This window comes from Rutilus rutilus (assembly GCF_951802725.1).
Source record: "Rutilus rutilus genome assembly, chromosome: 17".
Taxonomy (NCBI): Eukaryota; Metazoa; Chordata; class Actinopteri; order Cypriniformes; family Leuciscidae; genus Rutilus; species Rutilus rutilus.
The window spans coordinates 29332393-29357236 of NC_140230.1; the positions used below are offsets into that span (position 1 = coordinate 29332393).

General features: G+C 36.3%; 1 protein-coding gene across 1 annotated transcript in view; it reads right to left on the reverse strand.

The window, feature by feature from the left end:
- Window positions 1-7122: 7122 nt before the first annotated feature.
- The window catches only part of cpne4a (copine IVa), a 61695-nt gene continuing 43973 nt past the window's right edge, over window positions 7123-24844 (reverse strand). The window contains exons 8-16 of the mRNA XM_084386066.1: window positions 23293-23391; window positions 21716-21802; window positions 21353-21412; window positions 19999-20132; window positions 18722-18776; window positions 16516-16567; window positions 12217-12350; window positions 11902-12138; window positions 7123-7986 (exon numbers count right to left, since the gene is read on the reverse strand). Coding sequence (XP_084242192.1) covers window positions 7855-7986; window positions 11902-12138; window positions 12217-12350; window positions 16516-16567; window positions 18722-18776; window positions 19999-20132; window positions 21353-21412; window positions 21716-21802; window positions 23293-23391 — 990 coding nt within the window. The 3' untranslated portion in view covers window positions 7123-7854. The remainder of the gene's footprint in view (window positions 7987-11901; window positions 12139-12216; window positions 12351-16515; window positions 16568-18721; window positions 18777-19998; window positions 20133-21352; window positions 21413-21715; window positions 21803-23292; window positions 23392-24844) is intronic.

A 24844-nucleotide genomic window follows, 5' to 3' on the forward strand; every position in this document is an offset into this window, starting at 1 on the left:
ACTGAATTTTCATTTTTGGGTGAACTATCTCTTTAAGTTATACAGTTTGCACAAAGTGCTTAAATGCACTGATGAAAATTAGCCTTTGGCTAAAACATGAAATGGAAACATTTACGTAAAAATGTACATGGCCCCTTTATAAATAAAATGATGTATTTAAAGAGAGTAGACTTTCATGTTTCTTAACACACTGAAGTGCACTTTGTAATGTTAAATTGAAAGTTTTACTTTAAAGTACATTTTATATCATTGTTTTAAATATATTTAAAGATGCTTTAAAGATGTACACTTATTTTGATGTGTTGACTAACTTAAAGTACTTTAATCATTTAATATATTTTAAATGTACTAAACTTCCTGTGTGATTACATATATATTTTAATATACAAGGAATTACATTAAATTATATTATACATGCTTGTAAGTGCATACAGCAGAACACTTTAACCATACAGTATTTCAAAGAAAATAGATGGGTAAAAAAGCACTCTAAAGTTCAGGTAATTCCATTTAATATCACTTTAAACTAAAATACATTTTCATCTGTTGCAATTAACATGCATTAGATGTCTGAAAACATTACATTCAGTTTGCACTGAAGTATAAAAAGTATGCTAAAGTGTACTACTTTCTCACAGGGTATAATCTGAAGCTGAACGAGTTATTTCCATGCAAGTTTGGTGTTATTGTAAGGTGGAAATTGGACCAGACTATATCACACTACTATGTATTTAAAAACATCTTTTGACAGCATCCTACATATTTCATTATATATTTGCTGGTGTGGTAGCCCTCCCCTCCTCAGACAAGAGTCTTCACTGGCTGTGGCTAATTTGAATATGATACACACGCTCAGAGAAAGTGAGAAATACAAAGAGAGAGAAAGGTTGCGGGAACACGCAGAGACAGAAAAATTCCTCCACTGATCCAAACATACTCAGTCGGCTGGATCTCATTTGCATTCATTATTCAAAAAGATGTTCATTTTAGTGGAATATGTAAATATCAGCTCTAGTAGAGCCAGAAACTTGCCCAAGCGCTGTTTGCTCTATAAGTAGAGCGCTTCTCTGGCTCTCATTAATTAAACCACAGCTATAGGTTACTTCTCAACTGCTATGTTGTGAAATGGGTCATGAGAAAAATGAGAAAAAAAAAAAATATCAATGCTAAATTTAAACTTATCATATAATCATGCAGAGTTATCATAGAAAAAGAGGCTTAAAAATGTTTTAAAAGGAGGACAAAATGCTCTTTACCGTATTTTTTTTAATTATTTTTTTCAAATGTGTCCCTTGAGAGAAGCAAAGGTAGATACCAGGTCACTTGATATACTGTATCCTCTATTCCTCAAAAATCTTGAACAAAACTGTAAGGTTAAAGAAAAATTGTGAGTATTCCTATCAGCCCATATTGTTTCAGTCTCAGGGAATTTTATTTACTTTTACACAATAAAAAAAATAGGGCTCAAAAATGTAAAATCTGGATCTTGATCTCAAGACTTGTTTTTTTTATGATACACTGTGTCAGTGTCAGCGTGACAGCAGATCAAAGGAAGGTAGGACATGGATCCACAGAGGATTAAAAAAAAAAGTTACATTTTTTCAATGTTTCAACTTGAAATGTTGCCATGGGAACTGGTCAAAGACAGTGAAATCACCCATCCAGAACAAGCTTTGCCTACGGAGGGGTTCTGGGTAGAGGATCTGTCATCAGCAAACCGCAACAGCGAGCTGGAATATCACAGATATCAAATATCAAAATCAACGTTCCATTATATTCATGATTATTATGCATGAATCAGTGCTCAAAAAGATTTAAACCCATGCATTGTGGAATTGTGTTAGGAATTGTTGCAGTGTAGTTGCTAAGGTGTATGGAGTGCCTTTTAGTTTAAAAGAATCGATTCGAAAAGTAATAATACACCTCTTTTTATAGAGCCACATGATCTGAGGTATCAATTATGTCCATACAGCACAAACAATGTGGGAGCAAACTCTAATCAAAAGTATTACAATTGCACTATTACAATCAAATCACCCAATTACAAAATCAAGAACGACAGCAGGAGCCCAAAGAGTGTGATTATTACAGGACAGTTCGAGAGGATTCATTCCCGTGTCACTGAGGCGAATGTCGCTCTGCGCGTCAGAGTACGTGAACGGTCCCACTCACACACTCTTCAAGGCCAGCTCTGGGCTCCGAATAGAGCCGACAGCACTGCCAATCACCTTCTTCCAACTGACACCCCCCTCGAGTCCAAAAAGTCCTCCTGCTGAGCATGTTTACAGGCAAGTGGGTAAATGTCACGAGGAAATGTCAGCGGACACGAGGGTTGCAAAAAACCCTAAAATGTGTTTGAAATTCTCCTGAAAAGCGGCATCTGGTTAGCCTGCCAGGTACAGAATAATAATATTGCAGGTTTCCGAGGAATAGTGGTAATTTATACAAAACAGTAATCTCTCCCGAGGACCAGCTCGCTACCACAACTCAATTAGTTTAATTCCACAGGACTCACGGTATGCTAATGGGTGCCTCACTTTTACTCTTTCACTGCAAATGCAGAGGCACTCGCTCACCTTAAACCATATTCCTCCTCAAAAACGTTAAAGGATTAGTTGTATAAGGTCTGTGTGCTTTCAGAGTCGCAGGAGGTCTTCTTAAAGGTCCTTTGCAGCTGAGAACATAACACAATATCAATAAGAATAATTATTTATTACAGAACTGTACTTATTTTCGCAGAATATTTAAAGGAAAAGGACAGATATTTACATATTTATTTTATTTAAATATTTAAACCAACAAAGTAAATAAATAATGGGAGTAGAACTGATACAAGAAGACTATACAGCTTCTGTATGTAGAACAATCCATTAATTACATTAAAGGATTATGTGGATAAAGTCTGTATACTTTAGTTTTCAGAAGGTCTTTTTTTAGACTTAGAAGAAATTGCACTATAAATGGTGAGAACAAATTTCACAATGGATTAATCGCACTTGTCATTAACTTTTTTTGCTCACCAATCACTGTGGCTATTGGTTTTCCAAAGATACCATGACATCGTTTTTGACATCGATACCATGGGGGAAAACTGCCATATAGATATTTTTAATGTTATCTCATAATTTTGGCATATATTAGGCTGCTGTCACTTTAAGACCTGACACACAAATCCATTTTATGTTTTCTTTCTTAACGGTTTACGTTCACTTAAAACATACCTGACTGTTTATGTGAATACCCATCAAGAGTTCTGAGAGGCGTGCATGCACTTTGGGTGTGAGCACAAAATTTGCAGGAAAGAGTAAAATTATGCACAATACGTGCAGTCCCACAGCGAAAATCAAGTCCTGTAACAGCAACTATATTCCTCCGGAGCAAATGAAACGAGTGAGTGAGGAGAGGCGGGTTTGTGTGTCAGCTCGCTGTCGGAGAGATGAGAGAGCGAGAAAGCGCAGCTGGTATCGAGTATCTATTCAGCAGGAAATGAGTATCGGAAGCATTTCAGATATTTCAGTATCGATATGTAACAAAAAATCTCTATTTTTGACCACTACAATGCATTTAGTTTATATTTCAGATGCCTTTTTAAGAGACTACAATTGAAAAATGTGTATTATATATAAAATTCAACCCGCCAAAGTGGCTAAAAGGAGTGACTACGTGAAATCCACCCGCATTTGGAGGGTGTTAATGTCAAGCCGCATGTGTGTGTGTGCAACTTTTATGTTTGATGTGATTAATCGTGATTAATCGATTTGACAGCACTACAACATGTTAATAGAAATATTATTTTTACATAATTGGATGGATTGGATGGATATGAAATAGCTTATTTAGCTGATTTAGCTTATTATTTTAAAGGGCCTATGTAGAATTCAGAAACCCTTGATACCCTTCTTACATACAGTATAGCCCCTTTAATATAGGAGTAGAGCTTACTTAATGATACAAGAACCTTAGTACAACTGTGCAGGAACTCCATTGACAAAAATAGGCAGTTTATAAAAATAAAAAAATTAACAACAATAGTCGACCAGAGAACGCCTCAAATGACCAAACTACTTCTTACTGCCAGCTAATTTTTAAAGATTTTATAAAGTTTCTTTGTTCTTTGGTTTCACTTTAAGCAAAGTTTCCCCTTTGTCCAAGACTCAAGATTGATAGGTACATTCAGACACTCACTGTCAAAGCCAGGACTTTATAAGAGAGCATGAGGTTACCATGGTGATTTTGACAACGGCATACGTACAGTAGGCCTACGTTGCTGTTTAATGAATGTTCCACCGGACTGTTTTCTATTAACGCCTGCAGCCTAAAGCCCTTATGTTACTAAAGTATTCAATATGTATTTTAATCTTAATGAAAGTGAAACAGGCTCTGAGAACACAAAAAGAAGCTTTAAAGAATGCCAGGACCTTTGTAAGCTCATTTGCAGCGCAGCCCTTCCTGATCCTTTGTTCAGTGAATCTTATCAGCTCCAATCACGGATCTGTTCCTCTAGACTAGACCCTCATTAGACTAATACCTGTCTTTAGACTATTTATAAACCGCTGCCGAAACAAAAGAAAATCTTAGAAGTTTTAATCACTTGGCAAATTGGGACGAGACAAGCTTGTTGCCTTATAATTACAAGGCAGATGCCAGAAGGGTCATTGTTTAAGACGCTCCGAATATGAAACGTTGATTGGTGAATTTGAGCATGCACACAGAATTAATCAGCTTCATGTCAAATTAGCATTGGATTTCCTGTTCTGAATTTTAATTATCTGCTTTATATTTAATAAGAAGTGATTTTTTTACTGCCTGCAAAACACTGTGAACGCATCTTTGTTGATCCTGGAACAACATTCCAATCAACCAATCAGATTTGAGGGACAAGTTTACAGTTTTATTTCAAGTTTAGGCTTACAACCAGTAAGGTATAACATGTCTTGGCGAAATCATGATGTTACTCACAATTTATTTTGATGACTAGATTTATATACTTACTGCAGTTGCACTAAGATGACAATAATGCTATTGAACTGACATGACTTTCTTTTTATATTCATACTTTTTATTGGAATTTATCTCATGTTACACTTCTAAACTGCAGCCTGGGCCACAGATCTCCATGACAACAACACAAACTGAGCCAATCACCAACCAAAGCTCTTCAGAACGCATTGGCCTAATGATATTGGATCCTGTGGTCGTCCTCAAGTGGGAGATCAATGATGGACCTAATAAAATACAAATGGCCCGTGTAGGCTTTTAGGGAGTCACGACATGCTCTGGTTGATTGAGAACAAATGAGATAATGAAGTACAGAGAGCGCTAAAGCCTTCAGGGACTTATGTCTGGATTTGGTTTTAGCACATTCTTCTTGCATTTCACACAATAAAAAGTGTGTTTTTGACATATCCGCCATTACGTTTTTTCTTTCTTTCTAGATTTAGAGCCATTTGGAAGGGACCAGGCTTGGAAGCTCTTTTATTTATCCAAATTTTGTGCAGGTGCAGTTGTAAAATAGTTTATGTTCACACAGCTCAAACAGTCTGAATAAAGTCCCGAAATGATTGTTTTCTTCAAAAAAACATTGTTACTGCATAGTTAACATCTTGTGTATTTTTGTTAACAGTGTTTTAATGAAATATCATTTTCAAGTTTCCCCCTTTTATATCTTGTCTTTTTTGATTGTGGAAATAAAAAAGAATAACCTTTAGCAGTGTTGGGAAAAGTTACTTTTAAAAGTAATGCATTGCAATATTGCTTTACTCCCTAAAAAGTAACTAATTGCATTACTTATTTACTTTTTATGGAAAGTAATGCATTACATTTACTTTTACTTTTGTGTTACTTTTTCTCATCTGGGCTGTGTTGGGCTCGCTTGTTTGTTTTTAATAAAAGCTCTATTTTTGGCAAATGTAAAGGACCTTTCACATCAAAAGTGAAATGAATAAGCCTCAGGCTGAAGGAAATGCAAATTCACGCCAGAACAGCTGCTGGATTGCAGGAGAATAGGATGCAGGAGGTTCAACACTCTTACTTCAGCAATATAAAAAATTAAACACAAATGTGGTTTATCTTAAGATTTTGCTTATTATCTGGTTGAATTGGATCGTCGAAGGTCATAGCTTAATAAAGTGTAAATAAATACAGAAAATTTGTGTAATTTAAAAATTAAGTAGTTTTTTTTTTTTAAATATTATGAATTTGCATTTCACTGTTTCACTGTTATTCATTTTGAGGAATACAGAATCTGTTTTTTACGAGTGAGATGAGTAAATGCAAACTCACATTTTGTCTAGAACAATAGCCATCATGTTCACACACCTATGCATTTACTCCCGGTTTCTCTCAGTATGGGGACAGAAGAGGTGTCTGGCAATAACTGTGAAAACAAAGTAACTTGCATTACTTATTTGAAAAAAGTAACTCAGAAATTTTGTGAATTTAAAAGCAATGCACTACTTTACTAGTTACTTGAAAAAAGTAATCTGATTACTTTACTTGTAATGCGTTACCCCCAACACTGTTCTTAAGCAAACATTTTTGAGAGTAATTTTGTTGACAAAAACATGTTAAAGTGACCCATATCCAGTTATAGTAGTGATGTACAAGCAAAGGCTTCTCTGTGATGGTCTTCAGGGGAAAGCTGAAGTCTTGTAGCAGCCGTGTGTGAGCGCAGCGGCTCGTCGGGTTCATGGCAGGTCTGTCAGCACGCATTATGACATTTTGAGGACCCACACGCATTGTTGATGCTTTTTGCATTTTATGTTTGTGGAAAATTGTCCCCCGACATTACTTATAATGAGCATGTCAAACGGTTTCTAAAATATAGTTGTCAGCTCTGGGAAGCCTGAAACTGAAGAACTGCCTACTGCAAAGATACATGGAAATCTCATTAGAAAGTGTGTATCACTTGTAAAAAAAAAAAAAAAAAAAATTTATATATATATATATAGGCCAACTTAGAAGTGGTTTTTCAACAATGTGTTGTAGTCCATCAGTCCGATAGATAGATAGATAGATAGATAGATAGATAGATAGATAGATAGATAGATAGATAGATAGATAGATAGATAGATAGATAGATCTAAAGTGCAGCCAGTAAATGATTACAAAATGTACATTTTTGGGTGAACATTTCTTTAATGCTTTATCAAAACATCAATTAACATTATTTTTGTTTGGATGCTTCAACATCGGTCAAAATCCACACAAAAATACATCATTCATAACACAAACATTATTTTCAAACAATTTGTCACATCATCACTTAAAACTACCAAAAAAATACTTCATTCTAAAGTCTTATTTGTGGACAGGTCAGAAGAGCAGCTTCACATGAACTCATATCACTCGCCCCAAAAGGAACCGATAGAAAAACGAGGCTGGTTTATTATTAACATGCAAAATACAATCATGCATCTGGCCCTGCATTTGCAAAAAAAGAACGAGAGAGAGAGAGAGAGAGAGAGAGAGAGAGAGAGAGAGAGAGAGACTGAATGTCCACAGATATTCTAATTCAAATAGCTGTTCATTCTCTAAGATCCAAAATGCTTTACAATGTAAGAACATTACGAAATTTAGCAAAATCTCAATAAACCTTTATATAAAAGAAAACAACAGACGATCCATGTATTTCTTCAACTACTGTAATCCCAGTCATCATGCTTAATTCAGTAGGTCTTTTTGAGTTTGTGCTTTCTTCATAGTTGTAAGTCTGTACATGTACACATGTACATAATAGGAACGGTAGCATTGCAACACCTATGCAAGCCTCACAGGCTACGCATGCAAACAGAACAAAGTAGAACAGATTAGGTTGGAAATTCACAGAAACGTGCTAGTTTTTGTAATGGCGCTTCAGTGACCAAACGTCCTGGAAGACTCATACTCGCTGGGGCACTTGGGCTTGATCCCCTTGCTGTTGTAATAGTCAACCACCTGGTTTGGGACTTCGGCTAAGACACTTTTTGCCAAAGCAGCAGGAGAGGCCTGAGAAGAAGAACAGAAACAAACAATTGCAGGGCCATTTTTCCATTTCGCCATCTGGTCCTGCACTAATGATGTGTGAAGATACTGTACTTGCTGAAGCCCACATGCACACTGATGAAAAACATCCTGAACCTTCAGCAAAAGTGACTCAAAGACGCCTCGAGGAGCTGAGAGGAAATCAGAGGATGCCCACGTCAAAGGAGACGTGACAAACCCCTCCAACCCCTGTTGGCCAATTAGATGGAGGACAGGAGAGGAGACACGGCTGAGAAGATGGTGTTGTTTATCAGGGGCCATCAATACCGTATATGTCTGGAGAGAAAACAAGCCTCGGCACTTCTCCCGAGAGGATCCCAATAAACTGTCACTTTGGCTTGTATGAACACTCTGTCACATTTAGAGACATGCCATGTCAAATGTGTAGATTCATTCATTCTGTGTTCTGTATGTTGACTGTTGTAGTAAGTTTAATATTGATATTATAGACACTAACGCTCAAAAGTGTGGGATTCGAAATGTTTTTGAAAGACGGAGCATTTGATCAAAATTACAGTAAAACGGTAACACTGTCAAATATTATTAGGTAACGCTTTATTTCGATGGTCCACTTTAGACATTCAGTATAACTTGGCAACTACATGTCAAATACCAGTCATTAGAGTGTTAGTAGACTGTCATCTTTTGACCATTTTCAAAATAATTTAATGGCTTCCAGAATATTTTGTTGTATGAATATCTGAAAATGCAATAAATTAAAAGAAATAGCAGCTTCATATATTATTATTTTTATCAACACTTGAATGTGGGTAAGTTTCATTAAAAAAAAGCAACATTTTGAACAAAATCGCATTTTTTCCAAAGACCACGTCTGGATTGCTTTCAGGACGATGATCAAAACATAGATGGAGTCCATCATCACTCCCAAAGCTTCACAGTCCACCTCGTCCTGGGTCGATATTTCATTCAGTAACGTTTAGCAGTTTTGATCTGGTGTTTGATGTTTGATGATCATGTTATTTATCATTTGTTTCTGCTTCTTTTTCGCCTGTGTTTTGATCAGGAGATTCTGTACTCTTTCAGAAGATGCGTAATAGCGCCCCTACCGTATAAGTGAAAACATGGATAGCCGTTTGTGGGGCCGAACGAGTTAATAGCCGCTTTCCGACTAAGTAGTTCTAGGAACTGTCCACTTCTAAACAGTTCTAAGAACTACTCTCCCCTAAACTCGGTTTTGCTGTTTGCGTTCGCACTGGCCAAGTGGCCATAGGAACTGGTAGGAGGAGTAAGGGAGTGACGCAGGCACGGTGACTTTTATTTTGACGGCGCGACGGACCTTTATTTTGGCGGCGCTGAGAACGCCAGAGCAAACAATGCTCGCATTCTCTGTGTTTATTAGTTAGCAATCTGTCTAACAGTACAGTTTAATATGTTATTAGATAGAACTGTAATAGAAAGTAGACAGTATATGAAAAAAAGGTTATTAGCCTATGTGGTTGATGTCCAGTGTTGCTAGCTGGGCAGATAAACATAATCATGTTTGGCTTGGTCCCCTCAAAGTTGCGTTGGATTTTCTCTTCAGCATAAAGGTTTAGAGACCCATCTATCACTGTTTTCCATGTTTGTATAGTTAGTTTATGGAGTAAATATATAGGCTATAATCTGTGTGTTTACATTCTAGCTGTTTTAAAAATGGCGGGTGCTGGTGTTCCGCGTGCGTTCGGTCAATCAGCGTATACTAACGTCACGGGTAGTTCCTATAGTGCTGGTTTAGACCCTACTCTGAAGTAGGACCCAAATTAGTTCCTACAAATGGAGTTCTTAGAACTAAAATCGTTCCTAGTTCCTGCGGTGCGAACACGCCGACATCCGGGTACTTTAGCCAATAGTTCTAGGAACTGTGAAAAGGTTCCTCCGGTCGGAAAGCGGCTAACAATTTATTTTGATGGTCCCCAAACCCTAATTCCCTAATGATAGTTAGTTAACAAGTAGTTGCAAAGTTGCTTATAGTTAGTGTCCCAAGTGGACCATCAGAATAGTGTAACCTATTATTACATTATTATTCTTTTTTTATTGTAATATATTTTAAAATGTAATTTATTCCTGTGATGGTAAAGCTGAATTTTCAGCATCATTACTCCAGTCTTCAGTGTCACGTGATCCTTCAGAAATCAAGAAACATTGGTGCTCAAGAAACATTTCTTATTACAGTACTATCAGTGTTTTACAGTTTGTGGAAATGGCAGGAAAAAAAATTCAGGATTCTTTGATAGAAATTTTAAAAGAACAGCGTTTTTTTTTAAATGTACATATTTTGTATCATTACAAATGTCTTTACTGTCACTATTGATATTTAATTATTGATGAATAAAAGTATGAATTACTTTCAAAAAAGTCTTACTGACCCCAAACACGATTGAATTTTCAGAAAAAAACCCTAAATCGCAGAATCCACAATGTTCCTCAGACCTTTCGGCTCTGTATTAAAAAAACACAACCCTCTATGTCATGTGAAAATGTTGGGGTTCGTTTTGCGCTAGTTAACCCACTCAAGAGTTAACCCACTCTCTGCATTCTGTGGTTTGTTTTCCACCAGGGACCGGCAGTAGATGTGGTAATTAATGGAGCAATCAAGCTAAAGGTTATTAGATTGCTCTGAGACTGGGTGGGAATATAAGACGGAGAGCGAGGAGGAAGGAGGGAGTAATTAACCAGGAGAGATTCTCCTTAGAGGTACTTCAGACCATGTAAAGATGCTGGATGAAAACCTCTGCATAGCAATGCACTGATTAAAGGGCATGATCTACAGTTCTGCTGCATGTATAATCATTTTAACTTCCAACTCCAAGTAAAGGGAGCTCAGGCGTGGGGCATGAAAAGATCTCTTTAGCTGTGAAACATTAACTAGTAAATAGACGTGATAAACATTTGCTATTCCAGTGATTTCAACCTTGACTCTGTTGAGGGTGTCTCTTAAAATTCAAGCAGCTCTCGAGGACATCACGCTCGACCTTTTGGCGATAATACTAAATGCAGTGTTGTTATTGTTAACTAAAGCTAAAACTATGAAAAATTATTTTCTTTAATTGAAATAAAGCTGAAATAAATGACAAATATTCAATGAAAAATTTAAATGAAAACCGAAATAAAATCAATAAAAAATTTATAAAAATAAAACAAAGTTTAGGTTAAGTACGAAAATTAAAACAATTTTATACAAATATTAAAGTATTAAATATTTGTATTAAAAGTATTAAAGTATTAAAAGAAATACAATTTTAATTTATAAAAAAAAAAAAAAAGCTAAAGTATTCATTAATAAAATAACAGTAAACTTACTTTCCACAAATAAGGTACACATTACTAAAAAAAGATTTTGATGTACAACAATCACGTTTTTATGAGTTTGCTGTGATGTTACACTATTACTGTATCTAAAAAAATTTATCTGGTATTTGGCTGGTTTTAAATGCCTTAAAGGTCTGCATCGGCCCCTTAAAATGGGAATTTCGGCATTCTTGACCTTCTCGACTGTATCCAACAACTAAAATCATGTCATCATTTTGCAGTTAAAAAAAATCTTACAATTGTGACACCCTATACATAAAGTAACATTTTAGTAACATATTGTACATTTTTACATAAGTTGACTGCATTGCAACCATTGTTAGCTCACACTGACTGAGTTTAATTTAGTCTAAATTGAAAAAAAAGAAGTATTTATTCATTCTTATTTATTTATTTAATACTTTTAATTGTTTATTGCTTTATTGCATTTATTAGGGCCTATTTTGCACCCTCATTGTGGAAAATGTCAATATCAAAACATATTTTAGCACAGCTGGAACACAGTCTATTTAATAAATGGCTATTTTACTGTCATTTAAATGATTAGATATAAACCCCATGTAAACTCACATGTTTGAAGTTACGGAACGGCACAAACTGTACGATGTCACGCAACACTGGTTCCCCTTTAGGCGAACGAAGGATTCCGTCATCCCCGTCCAGCATCTCCATGTCAGTGAAATCTGCACTTCCAACTCCCACGATTATGACAGACATGGGCAGGTGAGAAGCGTGGACGATCGCCTCTCTAGTGTCCGCCATATCTGTGATCACACCGTCCGTCAGGATGAGCAGGATGAAGTATTGCTGCATCAAGGCAAGAAAGGACAATCAGAACAAGAGGAACTTTAGAGATGAAAAGAGCTGGGATAGAAACACACTCACCATGGCCTCTTTGGTGTGCATTTCCTCAGAGGCAAAGTTGGCCACTTTCTGAATGATCGGGGCAATGTTTGTGGGACCGTACAGCTGAATCTTAGGAAGGCAGTTCTGGTAGGCCTCTACCACACCCTGGATACCTGCAACGTTTAAGAAGGAAAGTCTGGAGCTTTTTGGATGTTACTTCGGTTACACTTTATTTGAAGGTGTCTGTGTTACAGTGTAATTGTACATTTAAGTACTGAGTAATAATAATTAAATACATGTACTGTACTATAGGGTTATGGTTAGGATTAGGGTTTGGTTTAGGGTTAGTTGTATGTAATTATGCCTAATTTATAGTTATTACTATAGTAAATACATGTAAAGTGTAACAAGGACACATTAAAATGAAGCTAACTAAATACCAGGGTTATTGTTGTTAACTAAAACTAACCTAAAAAAAATAATAATAATAAAAAAAAAACATCAAAACCATTAAAAACATATATTGTCTTTACTTTAAATAAAATAAACATTAACTGGAATAAAATAAAATAAAAACTACTACTATAAACTACATCTCATTTTCATTTAAAGTTGAAATATTAAAATAACAAAGTAAAAACTTGACATATTCAAAGAAATCCACAAAAAAAATTCTCAAATTAATGAAAATGCAAAAATATAATAGTATATCAATGATACTAAAATAACACTGATAAATACTACAAACGATTTACTTTTATTTTTCTTATATTTGACATGGTTATTATAGCTAACTGAAACTAAAGCTAAAACCATAAAAAAAAAAAAACATCTTTGTTGCCAAGTATAAAATAAACATATACCTGAAATAATACATACGTTTTTCAACTAGTTTCAACATTTTCAGCACTTTCAACATTTCTCATTTTCATTTAGTTTAACTTGTACTACAATAACTAAAACTAATAAATAAATAACTATACAGACAGACATATTAAACACAAAATTGAAATATAAAATAAAAACTAATTCAAAATATAACAGTATTTCAATGATACTAACTGATATTTGATCAATCAAAAATATTCTGCATGGGCAATGTAAACGAGTATTTAAAGGACTGGAACGAATGTCAGTGAAGGCTAAATCTCGGCAATGAAGCAGTAATGCTGTTTACTGACTCGATGAGCATGAATCTTAAGGTCAGCCTGTCTTTCCTCTCCACGCCTCCAGCTGTTTCATTTAATTAACACCTGTGAGCTTGAAGACGCTCAAACAGGGGCTCAAAGGTGAAAGCATGCCATGCTGTGCAGCGGCAGAATTAAGATGAGAGGACTTTCAATCCGGAGATCAATGGATGTAATCGCTTCAGTGGCTTCCCCGCAAAGAGAAATCAAAGATGCTCAGGACCCTAACAGACTCAACTATGACACACACACTGCACTCTCTTTAAAGGATATGTCATGCTTAAGACGTTAAAAGGCTTGAATTAAGCTACTGCTGACGTCCTTTCGTCATAACACCTTTTAAATTTGCATGCATCGTCAGTGACATGACATTAGGCCAGTTCACACCGCTGCTGTGAGAATGTCTCACCTTGGGATGTGCATGTGGCCTATATGTGTCTGCCTGTATTGTTAGCACAATGAATTAAACTCCACCACCCTCCGGAAATAGAATGCCGTAAACGTTGTTCGATGTGATATTGCATTGGGAATTCCACCTATAGGACTCATTGATAGGTGAACCGTCCCACAATCGCTCAGGGAAAACCACACACACACACATTGCACTGTCAGTCATCAGCTAAATGAGCTCTTTGCCTATTTTTACCCCATTTCTAATTACAGTCTACAGTAATTGCATCGGCCAACAAAAGTCTCCTCAGGGCAGTAGCTTGTGTGAATGTGTAAAAGTTCTGCTGTGTTTCAGTCGAGGAGGTCTACCAGGGGGAAAAGAAATAACCATTACAATTCTCATTCATCTCAATCAGTTGCTTGGCTAGCGCGGGACCCCCTGAAGTGTTCGACATGCTTGCTCATGGGAATTCTTGTGTCATATTTATAAACGACCAAGTGGAAAACTCTGAATCCTAGATAATACTCGGGTTGAAAGAGGCATGTAAGTGTGAAACATGGCAGCACGAAAATAATTTAATATTAAGGTGTTATAGATGGAAAAAGCATATAGACATGTAAAGTAAATAAAGGTTTGCTTTATACAAGATAAATGTTTTTGTTAAATACATGCATAAATACAATAAGCAATAGAAATTCAAATAATATATACTGCCGTTTAAAAGTTTGGGGTCCAAATTTTTAAAAAGAAATTAATACTTTATTTCAGCAAGGATGCATTAAATTGATCAAAAGTGACAGTGAAGACATTTATAATGTAATAAAATAAAATAAGATTTATTTTTCCAATAAATGCTGTTCTTTTGAACTTTCTATTCTTTAAAGAATCCTGAAAAAAAAAGTAGCATGGTTTCCACAAAAATATTACGCAGTTAAAACAACATAATAATAATAATAATAATAAATGTTTCTTGAGCACAAAATCAGCATATTAGAATGATTTCTGAAGGATCATGTGACACTGAAGACTGGAGTAATTCACCATCATTGGAATAATTGAAACTACTAAAATAGAAAACACCTATTTTAAAGTATAATAATATTTCCCAAAAGTACTGTTTTTACTGTATTTTTGATCAAATAAATGAAGCCTTGGTGAGCATAAGGGACTTTGTACCGTCCCTAAACTTTTGAACGATAGAGTAAAATAATAATCTAATAAAAATGATAGAAAAGTTGTATTATTTAAACTTGTGTGACTTGAATGTGTGACTTGTATGCCTCTTACAAAAAGTACAGTGCCAGAATTCAAGGCTACTTTTGAAAGGTTATAACCGGGAAAATTAGAATGGCAGCAGAATGGTTTAGTCATCATTTCATGCTAACCAGTCAAACCTTGAGCCTTTGTCTGTAGCAAGATGTTTACACCCCACTGTCTACAGATGAACAAAACTTTTTAAAAGCTTGCCAAAGGAGTGACTTTGGATGAGTCTGAAAAGTGGCCTCTTTCATAGAAAGCAAACAGCCATGCTCTCTGGACGCCTCGCCACAGCTTGTCAACAACAGGTTGTCAATATTTCGAAAGTAAAAATTCTTTATAATTGCACACCAATGTCATTCACGCTATCCAAGGGCTTTGTGTGTCTCGTTCGGGTTTGTTGGAACCGCATTACTGTCATGCCAGATTTTCCAGACAATACCAGGGCGTAAAGGTGCGCTCTCTGCTCGGGGGAGATTGGCTGGCATGTGTCCTGGTGTGGCTGAGAGCCATTTGCTATTCCTAGAAGAGACCTGGCTGGTTGATCAAAAGCTGAGTGGTCTGTGCTCATTCTGGGCGCCACCCTGGTGTGTCTGCGCTGATAGAGGTGGTACAGAAATAGCAAGGGAAATTACATGACACCAATACACTGGAGCGATGATCAATTTATCCTGCTCGTGGCCGAAGACAGGGATGATGGAAAAGCCAAGTACCAAACAAACTGGAAGCAAACTAAATACAAAATCCAATAATTTGCAACTTCTGACCTGACTTCCACAGTAACACCATCCCAAAGAGAGCTAGGTTACATGCGAATGCAGAGATCGCTCTGCAGGGGCTTTCTCACAATAACAGAATTATCATTTATATTACTTTACTGTCCCATCTGTTTCTGTGTTTCTAGCACTCACTGTTATCATATTCTCATCTTTACTTTCTGATAGCAACCACCGTTTTAGGAGACAAGTTTCAAACTTTAAACAGGTTGTGATGATGCAAGCATACCAAGAGTAAATATGTAAACGTATCCTACAATATTAAACCACGTCCTAAAACTCTGTACAAGAAGTTCTGATCTAATGCAACCAGCTACAATAATTTCACCAGGCCTTAAAACATTTTGTGCTGACAGTCATTCTTGCCTGCTGTCAAGGCCCAGAGAGACTAATTATTGGGGAAGGGGAGGGTGTGATGATGACATCATCCAGGTCTCCCTCCTTCAGACATTCCCCTCAGGCCGTATATTTTATAGCAGCATTAAACATTAATGTGTCCACTTTTGTCAATAGCTTAGCTCTGTAAGTCAGCTTTGTATATATTGATCTCCTTTGTGTGGGGTGACAACACTATACTGAAGGGCTGTTTGACTTTGCCAATGTTATGTTGAGGCTTTGAGTTGTTCGGTCCCAGTTGGCAAAGGTCACATTGGGAAGTTAATGGATCTGTATTGACGAAATAAATTAAGATATACGGTCTAATATTGGAATGAATGCTCTATCATACCTGCACATTCCGGGTTGTCTTCGTTGAAGTTTACTGCAAAGTCGTGCGACACCTGTGAATTAAAAAAGAAAAGAAACAAAATTCTTATTTGTGACATCTATAATGTACTTTTCAAGAATAATTCATACCACACAGTTGTTAATTCCTTTAATTTGATCGGCTGAGCGACGTTCCAAGAGTGCTATATACGATCCATCAGCAAAGGGACTTTTCACTGCCATTTTTCAGTGACTATTTCTGCAGGTTACATCGACACACCAGTAGGTGGCGACAATTCGCGGTTTTATGAGTGAGTCAGATCCCTCCTTCATTCAAAAACACAGGCTTTATGCCGAATGTCACATTAACAAACAGGAAAACCAATCTGCATACACTTGTTGGAGAGTGTTAACGGCAGTACTAACTGATGGCGATATCTGTGGACTTTTAAGGTATTCAGCAAACCTAGTTCTTTTTACTGTTGGTGTTTTATTCTATTTAAATATCAAAATTTTAGTGAGAAGGAGAATAAAAAAATAAAAAAAACTTGTAGATATCAATCAGCATATTCGGCAATGCACATCTTTGCTTGCTCCTTTGAAGGTATCTTGAGTAAAACGGCTCTATATTTAACGAAGCACATACAAAAGAGACTTAAATATTAAGTCTTGTTACACTTGTAACTTGTTACAGCACTTGCTTCTGTTGTTCTCCTCATTTGGAAGTCGCTTTGGATAAAAGCGTCTGCTAAATGATTAAATGTAAATGTAAAAGACCAGACCGGAAGCGATGCAACCTGTTTTACAGAATAAGGACGTTTGTTGCCCATAACCCCCATTCATTTAGGAACTAAACATGACTAAAAATGACTGTCTTTATGAGTGAGTCACTGAATCATTCACTCAACTGATTCTTTCAAAACGCTGATTTATTCAGAAATGAAACACACCATGAGGGGAAATCCAATTACCGCAAACTGAACGGTTCTTTTGGACAGTTCGTTTCAGTGAACCAGTTAAAAAAATGGTTCATCAGTTATTTTTCAAGTAATCACGTAATTCTGACATCCTGCATGGCGTGTGTACACTCATTTTTATATTAATTTAATAATAAGTTGATTCAAGAACTGCTGTGATCGGTTGAGTTGTGATTTTTACTCCAGAACTTTTGAAATCGGATCCAGAGCAGTTAATTGCAAAAAAAGAGTTAGCAAAAGCAGACATTATGGTTTTAGGAACATATTACTCACTTTTGAGTCTGAAAATTGGACACATTTGAGAGACCAGTTCACTGATCAAGTCAAACTGATTCAAATGATTCAGTCTGATTTGGTGAACTGGTTCAACCTGTTCACTGAATAAACCGGTTTAGTAGCTCGTATTTTGTGTTGCTCGGAGAATCAAGGGCCCTATTTTCATGGTCTAAAAGAGTTGTCCCTATTCTCTTAATGAGTAATGTGTGTGTTTTGGGAGTCTCATCTCCCATTCCCTTTAAAAGCCAGTTGCGCTCGCGCCATGGTGGATTGCTATTTACATGACAGAATTTGCAAGCGGAAAGACTGAACGCTTCTCCAGAGAGGAAACAGAGCGCGAGCAAACCATCTACGGGACAAGCCTTACTTGATTCTGATTGGTCAACTGCTGAATTTAGCAGTCAAACATTTTTATGTACTGACTGCTAAATTATCCCAAGCATCTGATTTCTTACATAGCTGTGCTAGTGTCATATCTTAGCTATCATTTTGCTGTCTCTATCTTCTCACATAATAAATAAATCAAACTTAAATGAATATTTAATATAGATTTATTTATTTATTTATGTGAAGTCAGTAGTCTTGAAATAGGCTAAGCAGGATAATGTACATTTAGCTGGTCAATATCGCCGGTCAATAACCCCTGCAGGGGGATTCAATACCCCTTGCTTCATGTTGTAAACAAACACAAGATTTTCTATATCAATTTTGAATACTTTAAAGAGATTTTAACAATAAGTCTGGAGTGAGGGCTGCACATCCAGATATTCAATCTATCTAATCAAAAACGCTTGAAGCTTAAGATGAATATAAAACACTCTCAGCCCAGCACAAAGACACATTATGTCACAGAGAAATTAACCTGCTGATATCAGTTCATACATTACTCCTGCAGTAGCCTAGTTAGAAGTATCGCTCAATCTTCATCCCGTTAATACAAAATAAAAAAAACGCTATAAATGCTAAAGAAGTTACCTTGAAGTCCGGAGGTATTCGAGCACCAAAGCCAAACGCCGGGAACATTTTGTCACTGCACGGAAGTGAAAGCGGACAGGAGATTAGAGCTAGCAAGAATTGAGGATCTTGGGGATTAAATACCAAATTTCCTATCATGCTTTCCTTTCTCAATGGCCTCTGATCATTGCTCATTTGTAATAGACACAGATTTGCATAATTGTTATCGTTAGTGCCTGACAAATCAGCATGCGCTGTGATTTCAGATTTCATCCCAACCAAATGGCCTGATGGATGTGTATCCATCTTGTTCTGGAGTGAGGCCATAGCTTGACATCGACATTAGTTTTTGAATGACCTTTCAGAGAGCTACAATAACAGCTCAGTTACAGTGGTAAAAATGCTGGGATTTAGAATGTTATACAAAGACTGCTTCAGGGTTTCAAAAGAATCAACTGTTGAAATTCAAAAAGTCACAGGTCTAAAAAACAATCTTTAATTAAAACATGCCTATTCTGTGAATTACACATTCCACTGTTTCTCCTGCAAAAGGCAGGTAAAGGTAAGTAAATTGGGATCAAAATAAAAATGTATTGTTTGAAATGAAAAGCATAAATATATGTATTGTGTTCTGTCTTGGTTACGTCACTATAACTGATTTCCTGTTTAATATCTGAAGGTTAGGGAATCACATTGTCGTAACATTGCTGTGTCTGAAACTATAGCCAGCAAGTCAGTCAATGACTTGGACTTTGTTTTGTATGAAGGTACCTCCCAAGGAAACTAGTTTCAGACTGGCTTCCAAGGCACCATAACATCATGTTTAAGTAAATATACAACCTGCATACTGCCCTCTTTGCCTCAGGGCTTTCAGTTTTTCCACACACAAAAAAAAATTGACACTGATAAAAAACCTACTATCTTATGAAATATTTATTTATTTCTTGGAAAAAAACATTCTTTGGTCAGAATACATGGCTACTTTTGAATGTCTGTCAATGGAGAATGATGCATCTACATCTACAAGGTTTTGGAACCATGCTATCCAACCAAACCTTGAACCTTTGATTCATTCACTTCACTTTTTTTTCCTTTTAGACAGACTACACATTCACTTCATCACACACAAAATAAAACCCCAATGCTGGGGCTCTACTTTACTCACTATACTTTCAAAATCCTGCACACTCTGAGAAAGAGAGCTCGCATATGTGTGAACCTAAACAACTGTCGTGTGAAAAAAGTCAAGAACCTAGAGAGCAGAAGTTGGGATTTGATTGGCTGTTCAGCCTGCTCACCTGTCATAGTCTTGGCAAATCTCCCCCACTGCGACTAAAGCTTTCAGATACTCGTTTGGCTGGTAGGGGTGGATGTAGTGTAACGAACAACTGTTCTTCGGATCCCCATTTGAGGCTGTGAAATCAATCGCTACCTGAAAAGACAAGCACCAATCAACGTGGAGCTTTGAAGCTAATTACTTAAAAAGTACACAACACATGTGGAAAATCTCCACAGAGCACTGTCTCCTAACAGCATTGACAGAGAGTAAACAGCTTGTAAGAGCTGTAGTGCTGTAAAATGCATGAGTTGGGACTATGTAAATAAAATATACTTGGTTATGACACATATTTCATAACACAATATTCATTATAGGCTATATACCAAAAGAAATGCACCAAAAGCCAAAAGTTTGGGCACACTTGACTGACTGTTTCTTATAGACACCCACGTCATCTAAAGTAATGGTTCTCAAACATCTTCAGGAGGACAACCAATAAAACAAAAATTGCGAACCATATAACACTCCTAATCAGGGGGAAAGTAATACCTATTCCCTATTTCTTGAAATAGTCTCCATCACCAACCCATCAATTCATTGTATTTAACTACATTTATCACAGATTAATGTAATGTAACATATAATTCAATGACTCAGGCAATTAATTAAATAAAGGTTGGTGCTTTTGTCAACTATAATTTTTAAAATCAAATTAGTAAGTTCACAGGTTGAAGTACAGTCCAAGATTACATTATTTTTCAGCCAGTGAACCCCAATGGATTTTATAGCATTCATCTAAAGTGCCTGAACCAACATTTAATTAGCAATATCCCTGAAAGTAAAATCTCTCTCCTTGGTAACAAAATGTTCTATTTTAGAAAAAAAAAAGCCATTTTGCTTTCTAGAGAAATATCAACAAATTGCACGTTATATAAATTCATTAAACAACCCGAAAGCCTTTAATTGAAACTAATTATAAAAACCTTTCAGAAGACCTTACATGACAACAATTCAGAAAGATCTCATAGTGACAGATAATAAAAAATAATGAAACACTGCAGTGCACACAGTATCATGTGAAAATAACAGTGCTGTATAAGCAGGTGAGACAATAATTGTTTAATAAATTATGCACAAATTGAACATTTAGAATGACACTTTGTTTTTCCTGTTCCCCATTAGTATGTACATATTAATGAATAATAAATCACGAATGCTCTGACTAATAAGAACATAATTCATTAAACAAAGCTGGAGGCTATGCCAATGTCAGAGAAAACAAATTATAATGGATGATAAGTTTTATTGATATAAACACAGATAAATTAACTCCATCGACTAAGAAAACACGAGGGGTATCTGCCTGGACTTACTGTAAACTGTATTTGGCAACCTCCCATGATGTAGTCCAGAAAGGAATGCATCTTAATTATCTGTGGAGACAAAAGAACAGGCTATTGTGAATGCAAGCACTTTTTTATGCTGCTATCTTCTTCTCATCACTTCTAATTTTCATCAACCATGATCAAATTCAGTGGCCATTTACAGAGCCAGGATCTCACATTTTAGCCGGATGTAATGACTTCTAGCTGTGTGAAGTTCCCACCTCCATCTACTGTAACCATCAACGCCTCTGCTAACAGTGTGACACTGCCGCTTTTTGAAATACACGGCCTTCGTGGAGACAAGGGCCAGATGTCCTCTAGAGAGCATCATTATATGATGAAAAAAATTACCTTGCACTGATTCAGAATGACAATCCCAGAGTTCTTGTAATTCTTCTTCTTGACTTTATATTTGGGGTTTATGCATTCCCACTGGACCTGTCATTGTTTAAAAAAAAAACAAGTAAAAAAAACAAACCATTAGCTTTCCATCAGTACGGGTTGGAGTGCTTGATCGAGACAACCTGGACAATGAAATAGCTTCATTAGAATGTGTGAGATGGTGCATAATCGCTTCCCATTGGAGCAGCAAAACAAGAGCTTCATAGACAATAGACTCAGAAAACAACAATTTTAGTTATAATAATGAGGAATGATGTCAAGCCTGGAAGCAATGTTCTAAAATAATTAGCAGAGTGTGGTACTGATGCCTGCGGTATTGAGATACCAGCCCAGAGCGCTGGGACTTCACAAGTGAACGAGGTGTCATCCAGCTGTAGCTGTGCATTTTAGCGGAGTTACAATTAACTGACAGCTTAAAAGACAATGGCTTATTGTTTTCAAAATCAGAAAGAGATGCGGTCTTAATCAAGTCTTTAGCAGTAATGGTTAATCATGGAGCCATTTTTAGTGTTTAATGGGGATGTACTAAAAAAAAACTCACAGAACAACATCCTTATTATTGATTATAAAGGAGGATGTGCTTCTTTTTGTGTGAATTTTCAACCTTACAAATGCCAATTATCCAGTTTGCTTCCACTTTCTACACAGCATTGTGGTCTTGAAATGCGGAATGACTTAATGGACACTTAGAGATCTAAAAGGTACAGGGATATGAACTCTGATGTGATGTTTTTTGTGTGTTCACATGACATTTAAAGTGTAAAGCAACATGGTGTTTTGCAACAGACTTACAGAAAAACGTTTCAAAGTCATTCCATCATTTGTCATTAAGGTTTAAAATGATTCTAATTATGCAATTATTCCACTGAAAATTCCATTAGAGCACATTGTTTGTTTCAAAGCCAGTCATTTTGAGTTTAATTATGTTTTTGGAATGTGTATGTCAGGTCCTTCTTAGAGGGATTTGGTTTCAAAGTCTGTATGTGTGTCTGTCTGTCTGTCTGTCTGTCTGTCTGTCTGTCTGTCCGTCCGTCCATCCATCCATCCATCTATCTATCTATCTATCTATCTATCTATCTATCTATCTATCTATCTATCTATCTATCTATCTATCTATCTATCTATCTATCTATCTATCTTTTACATCTGTCACTGTAAAATTATCTATCCATCCATCCATCCATCTATCTTTTACATCTATCACTGTAAAATGATCTATCCATCCATCCATCTTAGCAGTTTAGGTCAGGGACACTTGAGGTAATTCTCTACAGAATGTAGAAGAAACTAAACTGACTGTGACCCACATGAAGATCTCCTCATGTAACCTCATTTCTCTTTCATCTTTCACTTTTGCTGATTACTCTTTGAACCAAACTAGTTCCTTCTCATCATTAGCTTAACTTGCTATATCTCAAAGAGCTGTTTCAAATAAAGCCAATTGGATTTAAAAAGCTGCTTGGCTTGTGACTTGAAAGTGCTCAAATAAATTGCAGTATTTTTTATAACAAGTTTAAAACCGTTACCTGTTTTCCATCCATCGCCAATCTCATCTCTTTGAACGTAGCTTGAAACTCCCCAATGAAATCGTGCTTTCCGTTCGAGTCCCAGTCCCAAACTGTACACTGGATGTCAAGGGAAGAACACAACAAGCAAAAAATGATCAAAGGCAAACAACAGATATTAATAAGGCATCTAAAGCCCCATATCACAATCTTAAACCTTGAAATCGATTTCATTAGATATTAAATTAAATACGTTAAAATATCACTAAAACCTATATGGTATGTGTTGGTCCAGTTGTTATTGCGTGATTCAACCTCTCTTACACTTCTGCTTTTTTCCATGGAATTTTTTCATCATATTATATTTCTTTTCTCTTCACACTCCCCATCCCCCTCACATAGATACACATATTTGTTTTCTCTATAGATGTCTAGTTTGGATACCATTATTTTTTTTCAGCATTCCTCTGGAGCATACATAAAAGATATTCTGAGGGATGGGGACACCATATCCTTGTTGAACCCACTCTGTAGTTGCCTACATACAGTCCACAGAGAGCGCTGAACACCAGAAATGTCTGGAACCCGAACACACAGCATACAGAACTGGAGCAGACTCACCATCACTGTGCCCCATGCATCCATGCATTAAACATAAAGTGACATGACAAATTAATTAAAGTTTGATGGTTTCCTGCAATTTCTAGGACAACAAGGGGCTGACTTGTATAATGTTGCTGTAAAAGATGAAACCAGTACATAGTGTGGTTGCTTCTTCACACTTATATCTCACACGTCTTATCTTGAGCAATTTGGTTACCACATTATCATACTTTTATGATGCAAGACGGAAAGGAGCTGTATGTAGAATTCAGAAACCCTTGTTATATTGGCGACACCGGTTAAGAGAACTACAGCAAGCAACTTACTGCTCGTGCTCGGACTTGTGCACGCGTAACGTACAAGAGACTGAAAGTGATGCAATGCCCCAATATATTTACAGCTAAATTCTTTTTCACATAAAAATCAGTCTACAGGCTTTCATAGACAAGTTAGGAAGTCAAGGAAGGTCTCGTTTTTTAAGTTTCATTACAAGCTGTTCACACGTTGGCAATAAAAAAAGCGATTATTGCATGAACATTTTTATATATAGCCCCTTTAACGGATATTTTTATCCCAACATATGCCAAGACTACTATAACTAAGCCAGCTTGACACAGCAACAACTAATGAAGATAGTCGGAGGCAGGACTATCTGTATGTCCAACCGATGGAAGACAAAGTGTTTCTGATATTTGTTTGGAAACAAAAATATATATATTTTTGCAATTCTGTTTGGTGTCATTAGTGGCAGTGAAATTACACACTTCAGCTTTAAAGTAAAGAATAAATACATTCCAAAATTATCAAAAAATAACTTCATTCCTAAACCATTGAAGCCGACTTTGAGAATGAATTTTGATGTTATAACATGCTGTATTTGTCTGAATTTCAAAATACAAACATCAAAGAGTATACTTCATAATACTGTAATTTGCACAACATTTAGGGGACAAAAACTAAACTGTAAAAT